This window comes from Triturus cristatus, chromosome 6 (genome assembly GCF_964204655.1).
Source record: "Triturus cristatus chromosome 6, aTriCri1.1, whole genome shotgun sequence".
Lineage (NCBI taxonomy): Eukaryota > Metazoa > Chordata > Amphibia > Caudata > Salamandridae > Triturus > Triturus cristatus.
In genome coordinates, this window is record NC_140589.1 from 1,819,408,000 (window position 1) to 1,819,423,199 (window position 15,200).

Here is a 15,200-nt window from a genome sequence, read left to right on the forward strand (position 1 = left end):
AGTTGCTCATTAGATCACTGTAGTAAAGCTACTGCTCACCACGGAAGTCTGCTGCTGGTATTAAAAGTGCATGTTTCTGTGTGCATATCAGAATTTTTTAATGAAATAGAAGAGGATTTGAGAAGTCACTCAAAATGTGCCCTAATTTTTCTTTCTTCAGCACTAATCATAATTTCTATGGCAAAGTGAACCCCCTCTGTGTGTTCCTTTTTAAATGAAATGTTTTAAGTATTACCAGTTTATTCCAATCAAGATGGCTTCAGGTGTGCCATACTTTTGTCATAAGTAAGACAGTAAGCGCTCTAGTTGTTCTTAAGAACACTCTGGGACATTCTGTCATTGGGCTATACTTGGGCTACATCTGGGTGATATTTGGGCTACATTTGGGCTCTTTTGTCTCTGGTGGCCATCTTGGAAAATGTATTTGTTATGAAGTTTCCTAATTTCCTCATTTACTGCAGTCTCCTCAGTAGGAAATACTTTCAGTTTTTTATTTTGGTTCCATCAAGAAGGCATTCAGATGTGTCACACATTTGCCATAAATTCTGAATGTTAGCACTCTAGTTGCTCATTAGATCACTGTAGTAAAGCTACTGCTCACCAGGGAAGTCTGCTGCTGGTATTCAAAGTGCATGTTTCAGTCTGCATGTCAGAATTTTTTTATGAAATAGAAGAGGATTTGAGAAGTCAAAATGTGCCCTAATTTTTCTTTCTGCAGCACTAATCATAATTTCTATGGCAAAATGAACCCCCTCATTTTGTTCCTTTGTAAATTAAATGTTTTAAGTGTTACCACTTTATTCCAATCAAGATGGATTCAGGTGTGCCATACGTTTGTCATAAGTAGGGCTGTTAGCGCTCTAGTTGTTCTTTAGAACACTCTGGGAAGCTACAGTAGAACACAAAGGAATCAACTGACAGTTTCTGCCCTTGTTGGATGTACATGTTTTACTGAGAATGTCAGACTTCATTCTCACATGACTGAGAACGATAATGTGAATTTACAGAAAATACGCTCTCAGTTTAGCTTATAGATCACCTTCCAAACCTCTGTGGGAAAAGCATGAGAAAATAGTTTTCTCTCAAACATGATTCATGATATCACAGCAGAAGGCTTTTTCACATGGTAAAATCACCTTAGAACACACCACAATTCCTAAAATGAGTATGGTACCATAAACAAATGATTTATAATGTAACTAAAGTCTTAAAACCTTCTATTAACTGCAATGCTTTTTAATGAGGTGCTATCATGTATATTGGTCCCAAGATGGCTGTCAACACTTCTTGGATGAAGTACTGACAGCCAATCAGATCTCACGATGAGATGTGTGGTTAGGCTCCACCCAGATATATCTATCTTTTTAACTCTAATTTTCTCAGGAACTACTTAACGGATTTACACCATTTAAGCAAAAGGCTTGTGTCTGAACTGAGGACTATCTCTTTGCCAAATTTGGTGTAATTCCATTCAGCAGGTCCGGCTGTAGCTGCGTCAACAGGTCCTATGGGAAAATGCATGGGGAAAACGCGTTTTGGGACCCCCTTTTTCTTGGCCCCCGCTTGACGAATCACCGTGAAATTGTCAGGATAGGAGCGGACCGGAGCTGGCCAAAAGTTTGGAAAATTTCGCGAAGATTCGTCAATCGGCGCCAACGTTATCCCAAATAGAATGTTGCGGATTTCCTATGAAAAATAGGTCCTAACTATAACTACCTACTGGCGTCTGGAGTCAATCTGTTCAGTAGTTGCTGAGAAAATTACAGTTAAAAGTATATATATATCTAGAAGCGTGCTCCGTACGCGCACCGTAAGCTTACCGTACGCGCACGATGCCGTGCGCGAGCGTAATTCTGATTGGTGGTTACATGACAGTAAACATTCCACTCGGTCGAAATCAGGAAGTGTCGGCCGCCATTTTGTGTGTCTCACACTAAAAAACAAAGGTGGAGAACGTGAAAAGGGGGAAAGGTAGAGAGTGTGAGACCCCCTAGCCTTTGTCAGGGGGTCCAAGAAGATTCAGAAGTGTGAAAAATACATTTTAATTTTTTTTCAAAAAATTACGGGGTAAGCGTACCGTGCGCGTACAGTAAGCGTATGGCGGTAAAAAAATAAAAAAAAGAATTAAAAATCAAAAATAAATGTTTAAATGTTGGTTGGCTCTAAAAAGAGCCGTTGTGTTTATTGAGTGTTTTTTTTTGGTGCCTACAAGTAAATATATATATATATATATATATATATATATATATATATATATATATATATATATATATATATATATATATATATATATATATATATATATATATTATCCACTGGCGGTCGCCAGTAGATAGTTATAGTTAGGACCGTGTTTCAATAGGAAATCTGAAAATTCTATTTTGAATAACTTTGGCGCCGGTTGACGAATCCTCACGAATTTTTCAAAATAGGTGGGGCGCTCCGCTCCGCTCCTACCCTGAAAGTCTCGGGGTGATTAGTCAAGCGGGGGCCGAGAAAAAAGGGGGGTTCCAAAACGCATTTTCCCCCATCCATTTTTCCATAGGGACCTTTAGTCCAAGGTACAGCCCGAACGGCTGAACAGAATTATTTGAAATATGGCAAAGAGAAAGTCCTCAGGTCAGGGATGTGCCTTTTGAATATCTGGAGTCAATCTGTTCAGTAGTTCCTGAGAAAATTTCAGTTAAAAGTACATATATATCTATAGGCGCGCACCGTGCGCGTACGGTAAGCATACCGTACGCGCACGCTGACGTGCGTGAGCGTAATTCTGATTGGTGGTTACATGACAGTAAACATTCCAATCGGTCGAAATCAGGAAGTGTTGGCCGCCATTTTGTCTCTCGCAGTCTGAGGCAGTGAAAAACAAAGGTGGAGAATGTGAAAAGGGGGCAGGGTGGCCAGTTCCTGACCCCCTAGCCTTTGTCAGGGGGTCACTGAAGGACCCTCAAGGATGAAAAAAACATTTTTTTTTTTCGAAAAAGCGCAGGGTGCGCGCACTGTGCGCGCACGGCACGGACAACGCATCGTGGGTGCTTTGTGCGCGAAGTGCACCGAGCGCCCACAGCGTGCGCACGGTGCGCGAAGCGCACGGTGCGCGCACGGTGAAGAATCTGAAAAAAAAATATATTAATAAATACATAACTTAGCATTTAAAAAACCGTACAAATTCACTTAAAAAACCATAGGTTTCACACACGTTATAGTTAGGAATTAGTATTTAAAAAACCTTGCAAATTCACTTAAAAAACCATAGGTTTCACACATGTTATAGTTAGCTGGACATTTCCCTCGTAAAAAAACAATGAAATTCCCCCGTTATAGTTAGTGCAGGCAACTATAACTCACGCGACCGCAATCCTCTGCTGATGACATCAGATATTACATCACTGATTAAATATGTGTCTTTCTGAAAAATAAATATTTGTAATATATGTATAGCTAAAGATTAATGGAAGAAGACATGGGTAAATAGGTGTCTAAATACAGTGATGTAATATCTGACGTCATCAGCAGAGGATTGCGGTCGCGTGAGTTATAGTTGCCTGCACTAACTATAAAGGGGGAATTTCATTGGTTTTTAACGAGGGAAATGTCCAGCTAACTATAACATGTGTGAAACCTATAGTTTTTTAAGTGAATATATCTATATATATATATATATCAAACCACAGGTTGCCCCTTCATAGAAACGCACTCCACAGTGTTTCAGGAAAAAATCCTTTTATTTTGGATGCTTCTTCCTCAGAGGCTCGACGAACAGTTATGCGTCTCTAGGCACACCTCCTTTATGCAAATACCACGCCCTCAGATGAGCAAAGGATTCTGGATCTTGAAGTGTGCCCATGTTTCAAACCCTGTATGGGCGCATGTTAATTAATGCTGGCGGTTTAAGTTCAAAGGCCCTCCATGGGCCTCAGCACCCAGAGGCATTATAAATCCGCAAACATTGTCCCGATACTGAGACCAGGTAAATACCGGCCCCCACGGCCCCCGCCATCACGGGGTGGTGCGTCTCTCGCGGCAAGGGCTGCCGCGTATACATCAAACCACAGGTTGCCCCTTCATAGAAACGCACTCCACAGTGTTTCAGGAAAAAATCCTTTTATTTTGGTAAAACGCCTCCAGACGCTGTCAATCTCTTCCGCTGTACCGTCGATATGGCCTGACGCGTTTCAAAGACTGGATGCTTCTTCCTCAGAGGCTCGACGAACAGTTATGCGTCTCTAGGCACACCTCCTTTATGCAAATACCACGCCCTCAGATGAGCAAAGGATTCTGGATCTTGAAGTGTGCCCATGTTTCAAACCCTGTATGGGCGCATGTTAATTAATGCTGGCGGTTTAAGTTCAAAGGCCCTCCATGGGCCTCAGCACCCAGAGGCATTATAAATCCGCAAACATTGTCCCGATACTGAGACCAGGTAAATACCGGGCCCCACGGCCCCCGCCATCACGGGGTGGTGCGTCTCTCGCGGCAAGGGCTGCCGCGTATACATCAAACCACAGGTTGCCCCTTCATAGAAACGCACTCCACAGTGTTTCAGGAAAAAATCCTTTTATTTTGGTAAAACGCCTCCAGACGCTGTCAATCTCTTCCGCTATATATATAGAGTTAGGTATACAAAGTCTATAATTCCTTACCTGTTGATATTTCAATTGTGATAACTTGTCCTCAATATTCAGTTCCATTAATATTCTGATTACGATATTCCAGGTGCACACCATTCCCACAGGGATCATACTTCACCTCCCAGCTTATAATCATGGCCTAAATGTTTGCAGAAATCTATTTTGAAAATGCTATTATAAAACTCTCAACAGATTTCTCTGATGAATACCCCCTGCACCATACACTATCAAGTGGAAATGCTTTGTGCGCAAGTCCTACGTGGGCATGGTTTGGGCCCATACTTCAAAATTACACTATGTCATGACTAATTACTACACTGCTGTCTGATATGTAAGGCACAGCTTCAGTATACTGGCTGACAATGTGTATTGTGGGTTACCATAAAGAGGTTGAGGTCAGCTCTAAGTTAGGACACTAGGGAGGTTGCCAGGAATCAGCATGCTAAGATATCTTCATTGCATCTCGACTCATCTACTTTTTCGATCTGTATGTTTCAGTTCCAACTATCAATCCAGATTGTGTGTTTCCATTCATCTACAAAGGAGTAACCTACAGAAATTGCGCCAATCTAGATAATTCTACATTGTGGTGCGCCACCACTAGCAACTACGACCGTGATAGCCTATGGATTGAATGCTATGAGAGAGGTAAGCATAATGCATTTTCACCTACAGTATTGTTTTCTTCATGGATCATAGAATTACCACCTCGATTGAAATTCGTCCCATCTCTATCAATGTGTCTTAGGGTGCGCACAACAAAAATAAATACTGGATTGAAAAATTTCCATTGTCTTTACATGAAAAGATACAAGGAGGTTCTAGGCTTCTTTATTCTGCACTCCTCCCCTTTAACCAAAGTTCTAGAGCCTTGGGCTTAAGCACCTGTTCTATTTCAAATTTTTAGGTTTTGCCTGCAGAGTACTTGCGCTGTGCTTGTGAAATCAATTGTTTTTAATATAAACTTAAAATGGGTTTACATTCCGCTCCTATTCTTTCCTCGCTTTTCATTGGTTCCTGTGCTTGCCACTTACTTTTCCTCCATTTCTATTGGCTGTAGCATATTTTCCTGCATTTACCTATGCTTGCTCCTCGTCTGCTTCTCTTATCAGTTTCCTGTAGCTGAAATTCTGTTAACATCCACTTTGGTGGAGCTATTTTTCATTAAGTTTTGCTTCTTTCTGGTTTTTGGTCTTGCAGCAGATTTACATAAGCCACCTTATCACCGGGAGAGATTAAGTGATTTGCTCAGAATCACAGTATATTGCACCACCGAGACTCAAACCGAGATACCCAGATCTTGAGTCAGCAGCTCTTGCGGCTGCGCTACATCCCCTCCACTTGAGCTCATTCCTTTGGAAAGCTTATTATTCATTACATTGGAGAAACTGATGCATTAGCACCAAAGACCTGCTCACCTCTGCCTTCATCAACACTTCACCACCAACGACGCTGGACGCTAACACAGCGGCACACAACCTTCACCGCTGGATCACGAAATGTGCCGACACACTTTCCCCCATCAAGAAAGCCACAGGAGACTCATCTAGATAGCAATCTGGTTCACCCCTGCACTCTAAGAATCCAAGCACTCCTTCCAAAGACTTGAAAAAACACCAAAGAACTATTCTCCATCATCAAGGAATTCGCCAAACCCAACAGTGAAACAACAGACAACCCACCCTCCCAAAACCTCTGCAACAGACTCAGCACCTTTTTTACCTCAAGATTAAGATGATCTACAGCAACTTCAACAACCAAGAACTCTGCACTGCACCAGATCCCACCCCCAGCAATGCCACCCAACATTCCTAGGGTGTCTTCACAACAGAAGACACCCTAAAGACCATAACGAGCATCCACTCCAGAGCCCCCTCAGACCCCTGTCCACCCCACATCTTTCACAGAGCCGCCCTGGACATTGCATTGGAATTACACCGGATGAGCAACTGCTCCCTCGAAGCCGCCACATTCCCTGACGATTGGCAACACACCAAAGTCAACCCCCTCCTGAAGAAACCCTCCACAGATCCAACAGACCTCAAGAACTTCAGGCCCATCTCCCTGCTTCCATTCGCAGCCAAGGTCATCGAAAAGGCCTTCATCACCCAGTTAGCAAACTTCACCAAAGCCAGCATCATGCTTGACATCTCCCAATCCAGATTCCACAGCAACCACAGCACCAAGACCGCCCTACTCGCTGCCACCGACGACATCCACTCGCTCCTTGTCCAAGGCTAAACAGCACCCCTCATCCTCCTGGACCACTCGGCTGCCTTCAACACCGTCTCTCCTACCGCACACTAGTCACCAGACTCCACAATGCTGGTTTCCACGGGAAAGGCTAGGACTGGGTATGCTAATTTCTCATAGGCAGAGGTCAGCGAGTCAGACCCCCCCGCCCTACCTCTCAGAACCTACAGAGACCAGATGTGAAGTGCCCCAGGGATCCTCCCTCAGCCCCACCCACTTCAACATCTACATGGCACCCACTCGCAACCATCGTCAGAAACCACGGGAGCAACATTGTCTCCTTTGCCGACAATACCCAGCTCATCTTCTCCCTCACCAAAGAACCCAACATCACCAGGCACAGCTTCCAAGAAGGGATGAAAGCTGTCGCCACATGGATGAAGAGGAGCTGCCTGAAGCTCAACTCTGAGAAAACAGAAATCATCCTTGGCTCCACCCCCTCCGATTGGAACGACACCTGGTGGCCCCCCACCACGCACGGAACCTCTGCATCATATTAGACTCATCACTCATGATAAACCACCAGATCAATGCCGTATCCTGGGCCTACTTCAACACCCTCAGCATACTCACAAAAATGTTCAGATGGATCCCACCCGAATCCAGAAAAACAGTCACACATGCCCTCATCAGTAGCAGATGAGAGTACAGCAATTCCCTCTATGCTTGAATCAACAAGAAACTCCTCCTTAAACTCCATACCGTCCAGAACGCTGCAGCCAGACTGATCCTAGACATGCCCAGACAAAACCACATTACCCAACACCACCACGATCTCTACTGTCTCCCCATCAAAAGAAGAATAAATGTCATGCTGCTTACTCAAGCATTAAAGGCCCTCCACAACATCGGACCAGCATTCCTAAACAACCGCCTCTCCTTCCACGCACCCAAGAGGCACCTCCGATCAGCTGACCTCTCTCTGGCCACCATCCCACGCATCTATAAGACCAGAATGGGGGGAAGTCCCTCTCCTACCTCGCAACCAAGGCCTGGAACTACCTCCCCTCCACCTCTGGCAAGTGCCTACTCTGTTCTGTTCAGGAAGGACCTCAAGACCTGGCTCTTCGAATGACCCCAGCCCTCAACGGAGCTGCCCCCCCAGCGCCTTGAGACCCTCACGGGTGAGTAGCTGCCCTTCACAATTCCCTGATTGATTGAAAGTGTTCAATCCACATTCACCTAATGGGATTATGCTCTGAAACACTGGATTTCACCCTCATTATTAATTCACAAGGTTAACAGCTTTGTGGCACATTGCTAGCACTTCTACAAAATTGAGGGTCCTTTTTTAGGTCAAGCTTTCGGGAACTATTGTAATTTCTTCTGGGGGTAAAGTTCACCCACTGCTTCTCATTTGCTGTGTTTGAGTGTCCTTTAAAAATCCTCTGTTGCTATTTGTCAGTCATTCCTCTTGTCCCTCCTTTTTAGTTCTCACGGCTTGGCAGTGCGCATGCACTGTCTCTCAGAGACTTCAAGTAATCATTATCAGGGGTGAAACTCTCTGGTACTTTCTCTTGCTGCTTGCCATTTGTTAACTGTGGAATTGCTCTTCTTAACAGGCTTATGGTTGGCTGTGCATTCGATAAGTCACTTCCGTTTTATCCGGAAGCAGCACAGCCTAACCACAGTTTTCGTCCGCTTTCCTGTTTTAATTGTGTCTTTGGGGAACTTTTTTTTAGGATTTTTGCAGCCCAGCATGCTCACTTGCATACATAATTAGCATGGTGCTCGTCAGGAGCGCCACGCTGTTAATTATACACAACCAGCAGGGCGCTCCTCATGATGCATGCTTATACACACTACGTTGTATTTTTATATTCATTTAATTATATTTGCGTTTGTATGCGTCCACCGTTTAATATAATTAATGGCACATACTTCACATTTTTGAAGTGCCTGCTCTTTTAAATGTTTGCGTGCAGCAGCTGCGGTATTTTCACCCCACCCTCTTCCCTCCTTTCCATGCTGGATTTGTCCAGGTCCCGGAAGCATCAGCTCCTCGTCCTCCCTGCCGTCATTAAACATGTGGTACTCCTGTGACCCAAAGCACTCTTTACAGTATGTGTCGCTAAGTAGGGTAACAGCTATCTGCGCAGCCCTGCAGCAGGCACCAGCTCACACCAGCCGTAGGCAGGCTGTCACAGAGCTACAGACAGGCTATGCTGAGTGATAGTCATGCTGCGGCTCAGCGCTGAAAGCCCGGGCGACAGACACTACCCACCAGACTGACTTCGCAAGTGTTCGGGGGTCGTGGTGCAGGCCGGGCGTTGGGGCTGCTCCTGTGCCATGCGCCATCGCTGCTGCAATGAAGGTGCTGCCAGCGCCCCATTCACGAACCCAGCCGTCATGGGCCCATCCATGCCCCCTCGCTGAGAAACTGCTGGTGATCACACCTCCGGAACAGTGCCGGCATCTTCCCCAGCCCTGCCAGCATCGGCCCCTCCATGCCCCCTCGCTGACTGGTGATCACACCTCCGGAGCAGCGCCGGCATCTCTCCGAGCCCTGCACAGCATTTCCTCGCCTAGCAGATCAACGCAGTAGTCTGTGGAGCTCAATACACACCGGGAAAGAAACAAATTGACACATAGGTTTCATTTGGGAGATAAGGGGGAGGGGGGGGCAAGCCGACACTAGACCAGTTTATTGTGTGTGAAAAAGGCCGCTTTATTGAAACAGGTGCATATCACAATTTCATCCCTTGGCCACTGCCTTACAAAACTAAATACCTCACTATACAGGAAATTCCTGACCCCTTGTTCCTCCCCCCACCCCTACGATCCCCACATCATTTCCCCCATCCCACAAAATACAACATAACATTCCATAACCATAATATAACCCAATCCTACACAATCTAGCCTTTCCAAATCCTAAACTCCCCTGACCGTAATCCCTACCTGCCTTTGTGCTACTGTAACTAACCAAGCTCTAATCTAAACTTATCCTACCTGGTTACCCTTTCCCTGTTCCTGCACCACAAACTCCCAAACATATAACAACAAACTCCAGCCAATCCCGGCCAACTGTCAACCACCCCGCCTGCACCTGTTCCAAGCGACAATACACTAATTTGCCCCTATGTACCTGTTCCAACAAAAGCCGCCTGCAAAAAACTCCCCACGCCAAAAGGCTAAACCGCCAACAAAAAAGACCCTTGAACCCTTAAAAACTGGGGAGGGCGGGCGGGGACAAAAACTGCCCAGGACAAACGCTCCCAGCCACCAGGTCACCAAACCTATAATGGTGGCTGGGATAGCGCGAAACTTCGTTATAAACCCAATTGGGCTACAAATTCCAAAATTGGGCTACATTTGGGCTATACCCAAATGTAGCCCAAATCCTTCAAAACGGCAGCTCCGGCCACTCCCCCCCTCCCCCCTCCCAATCTGCCCGGGGGGCAGACCTCGCTGTGCTTGGCTGCCCCCCAAGCTCCCATTGGGAGATAAGGGGGAGGGGGGGGCAAGCCGACACTAGACCAGTTTATTGTGTGTGAAAAAGGCCGCTTTATTGAAACAGGTGCATATCACAATTTCATCCCTTGGCCACTGCCTTACAAAACTAAATACCTCACTATACAGGAAATTCCTGACCCCTTGTTCCTCCCCCCACCCCTACGATCCCCACATCATTTCCCACATCCCACAAAATACAACATAACATTCCATAACCATAATATAACCCAATCCTACACAATCTAGCCTTTCCAAATCCTAAACTCCCCTGACCGTAATCCCTACCTAACTTTGTGCTACTGTAACTAACCAACCTCTAATCTAAACTTATCCTACCTGGTTACCCTTTCCCTGTTACTGCACCACAAACTCCCAAACATATAACAACAAATTCCAGCCAATCCCGGCCAACTGTCAACCACCCCCCCCCTCCCCGTACCGCTTTTGAATCATTTTTTTTTTATCGACGGTAAACTCCTAACAAACGCGCTAAAACCTCCCGCAACTCCAACAGATACAGGTCCATGCCGAGCCGAGACAAGTGTACCCCATCATCCCTGAAAAAATCCTGCGTGTCGTACCGAATTTCCCAATGCGCGATCCTACCAATCCCTAAGTGCCGACAAAACCTCACCATTTCAGTATTCAACTTTCTCCTGGCTTTATCCACTGCCCCCAGGTTAACCGCCCCCCTCCAAACTCTCTGGGGGAGAAACTCTGTCCATACTATGGAACACCCTGACCACTGGGCTTTGACCACCGACAAGTCCCTCTTCATAGCCCGCATCAACGCCAAACCAGTCTCCCTGACCATGTAGTTTTCCCCCAAATGTAGCACCAACACATCCGGGCACCTACCATTCACCATGAGCCCGTTCAGCACCGATAACAATTCCATCCATCGCATATCTCCCCGACCTCGCCAAGCCACTGAAAATAAGTCTTTATTGAAACCCAAACAGTCTCCAAAGTAACTCGAGCGGGCCTGGACCTGTGCCCGTTTCACGAAGGAATGTCCCACAATCCAGATGGACATCTCCCTAGCGAGGGGACCCAAAACTGAACCTGAAAAGAGAAACAAGAATGAGAGACAAGACACAACCCCAGACAACCCTTCCTCCTTTAGTTTTTTCTGTTTTTTTTATTAAACCCCTTCCCCAACCTCGCTGCGCACATAACGCTGATAGCAATCCGATGACCACCTACCCAGCTTCATAATGTCCCCTCACCCCCAACCCGTAGCATGGGCCTCTGACGCTGCCCCAATCCGAAAGGAATGCGTGCCAAACCCCTTCCCGTCGATCTCCAGTCTACCCAACGCCTTCCTGAGCACTGCCAACAGCTGTGAAGCCTTGAAGCACCTCCCATCTCCATGTACAAAGACCAGCCCTCCCAACTCCCCTGACAAGGCCTTCCAACGCATGCCCCACCAAAACGGACACACTGGTGACGGGCGCCCCCTTTTCAAAGCTACCCATTTGCCTTTGCTTTTCTGATCAGTTTTCGCTTTCCGAAGCCATATATTGACCGCCTCCGCACTGAAAGAGACCTCCCCCCAAGACAAACCCCGCTCCCCTTTGGACCCCAACAACTCTGACACCCGAAAGGCCACGAAAAACATCCAGGACATGAGTGTAGAAAAAAGGCTAGCTTCCCCATCATCAAAACACACCCCCGGCAACACCCCGAGGACCCCTTCCAACAGTTCCCACGACAAGGGTTCCCGGCCCAGCCTTCCAAAATCCGGGCCCCTAGTTCACCCACGGAGGGGGCGTATCCCCACAACAACTTCCCGACGAAAGCGATGCCCGCCAGCTTGCCCCCAATCGTGACTTTCGTAAGCCCTTTCTCCACCAAGTCCAAGATAAACTGTATGACATCCTCCTGTCTAGCCAACCTGGAGGCCCGCTGCCTTGCCCCTGAACGCAAAAACTCTTCCCATGCCGCCCCATATGCTGACCTCGTGGACTGTGCCAATGAGCCTAAAACCAGTTGCAACATCCGGTGTTGCCTACGTACCACAGCTGTTGCGGCATGCCGGTCGGGGTCACATCCGCGTCCTTGGCGAGCCCACGGAATCTCCCCCACTGCGAACGAGACAAAGCATCCGCAATGTCATTGTCCACACCTGGCACATGCACTACGCGAAAGGCAATATCATGCTTCAAGCACCCCAACACGAAAACCCTCAACAACTTCAGAACCTGCTCATCCCTTGCAGACTGTCGATTGACCACATGCACCACTGCCATGTTGTCGATCCTGAAGCTCACCTTCTTGTGGGCCAACAGGACCCCCAAAGCGTGACGGCCACCACCAGGGGAAAAAATTCCAGAAAAGCAATGCTCCTGCCCCCATCCAACCAGTCCGTTTGCCAGGGCTCGGCACACCACCTCCCCTGCCAGTACAGACCAAAACCCGTGCTCCCTGCTGCATCTGAGAAAATCTGTACATCCCACACCATGTCCGCCTCCCTCACCAGAGGTATCCCATTGAACTGGTGCAAGAAGAACTGCCACATCCTCAAGTCTTCCCTCACCCCGGCTAACAAACGTACATGATGATGTGGTGGCCGCTGTCCAGCCAGCGCTCATCCCAGTCGCCTACAGAACGTCCTCCCTACTCTGACCACCCTACAGGCGAAGTTGAGATGGCCCAGCAGGACCTGTATGACTCTAACCGTAACTTTTGGTTTTGCCAAAATGGTTGCCAGCAGCCCCAACATTTGCTGCTTTTTGTCCGCAGGAAGGCGTGCCTCCATCAACTCTGAATCCAACTCAATTCCCAAAAACGTAAGGGCCGTGTTAGGACCCATCGTTTTCTCCGGTGCCAACAGCACCCCTAGTTCCCTCATGATCTCATTGAAGCTGTCCAGATCCTTCTGGCAGTCCGTGGAGCCTGAGGTGCCCACAAAAAAGAAGTCATCCAGGTAGTGCGTAACTCCTTGGTGACCCATCCGTTCCGTAAACAGCCATTGTAGGAACGTGCTGAACGATTCAAAAAGTGCGCAAGACATAGAACAGCCCATCGGCAATGCTTTGTCCACGTACCATTGACCACCGAATTGTATGCCTAACAGATCCCAATCATCAGGGTGAACTGGAAGCAGCCGGAAAGCTGACTTTATGTCGCACTTTGCCATCTGCGCTGTTGCGCCCGCGGTCACCACCAGTGACATGGAAATGTCAACAGATGAGTAAGATACAGTGGCCGCTTGCTCATCAATAAAATCATTGACCGACCCTCCTTCCGGCCAGGACAAATGTTGGATCAGGCGAAACTGCCCTTGTTCCTTTTTAGGCACCACTCCAATGGGTGACACAATTAAATTTGGCAACGGCCATTCCTGAAAGGGGCTCGCCATGCGGCCCTCCCGTACCTCTTTGTCAAGTTTGTCTTGCACTACCTCCGAGTGCTCCCGAGCCGATTTCAGATTGTCTGCCCAGTGCCTCAACCGCGGACCCTCATACCCCAGTCTGAACCCCTCAAGAAACCCCAAACGTAACCGCTCCGCCGCCTCTCTCTCCGGATACTCCCGCAAGGCCGCCAGCAAGTTTCCCACGTTAACCGGAGTACGAGCCCTTTGGCCCAGGCCCCTTAGCCCCCCGCCCCCTCCTGACTGCTGCTGCTGACCGCCCGCCTTAAAGGCTCCCGACTGCCACTGCTGACCTCCCTGCGACTGACCCTGGGCCTCCCAACAGTTGACCAATGCATGCCGTTTCCCGCATCCAGAGCATTCATGCTTGAAACGACAGTACTCCCTTGTGCACAGTCCTTTATTATAATCCCAGCAAGCCCCTTTTTCACCTGCTTGTCCCCTGCCTGCTCCCCCCACCCCCCTGTGGGTGGGGCCTCCCCAAAAGGGCCGATACATGAGCGGGAGCCTGCTGGCCGTGAATATAGTTTTCCCACACCCCGCTAGTCCCATCGTATGCTGCCACAAATCTGTATCCAGCTCACCCCACTTCGCCTCCGGGTCCCACGCCATGCGCGCCCGGAACTCCTCATCATACTGGGCCCAGGCATATCCACCCCCTGTAATTTGTGCCTTCCTTATGAAGTCCATGTATTTAAACATGGCCATGGACCTCTCAGGGAATTTCTCGCAATACACACTAGCATATATAAGGAAAGCCGCCGTCCAGTTTTCAATTGTCAATGGCACCTTAGGCCGCTTAGCCAATTCAAATTCCTCTTCTTTGGAGCCCTCCTTCGCCCGCACTTCCCTGTGAAGGAGCTTTAGCATTTCTACATACTCCCCCTTCCAAATCCGCTCCTTTGTAGCCAGCATCAAATGTGCGCCTAAGGGCTTAGTTACCCCCATATACGGCAGACGTTTTATCTTAACTTCTTTGCTTTCTAATTTTTTCTCCCCGTCTCCCGTCTGCGTCTCCACAGTCCCCTTCGTGTCCGTCAAACTCGCCACGCCGCTTTTCCCAGGCTCCCCTCCCTTACCTGCGTCCTCCGTGCCAACCGCCACATCCACCACATACGCACCCTTGCGCAACCTCCCCCCAATCCCCCCCTCTCTGTCAGATCCCCAACTCCCACGGATACCATCACTGGGCACCCGAGCAAAGACTGTTTACCTGGCGCCAAGGACTCCGTGCGTCGCTCCACCCTGTGTCCTGTCCGAGGGGCCGAGCCGGTCTCCCACCTAGATGTCCGACCCGTGGGCCTCGCCTGGCGTCGTGACACCTGAAAAACACTGGACACAACATTACTCCGTCCTCCCGCCCTGTCCTCCTCCACATCACGCACCTCACCCTCCTCCATACTATCCTCCTCATAATCAAGCTCCTCCTGCCTTGCACCCACAGCTCTCCCTGCCGGAGGTGCCGACTGAACCCTACGCAAAAC

General features: G+C 48.1%; 1 protein-coding gene across 1 annotated transcript in view; it reads left to right on the forward strand.

Moving 5' to 3' along the window:
• Positions 1-4,362: 4,362 nt before the first annotated feature.
• LOC146822087 (fucolectin-like) overlaps positions 4,363-15,200 on the forward strand; it is a 211,553-nt gene continuing 200,715 nt past the window's right edge. The window contains exons 1-2 of the mRNA XM_085609961.1: positions 4,363-4,423; positions 5,079-5,279. Of these exons, the coding sequence (XP_085466087.1) occupies positions 4,363-4,423; positions 5,079-5,279 (262 nt within the window). The remainder of the gene's footprint in view (positions 4,424-5,078; positions 5,280-15,200) is intronic.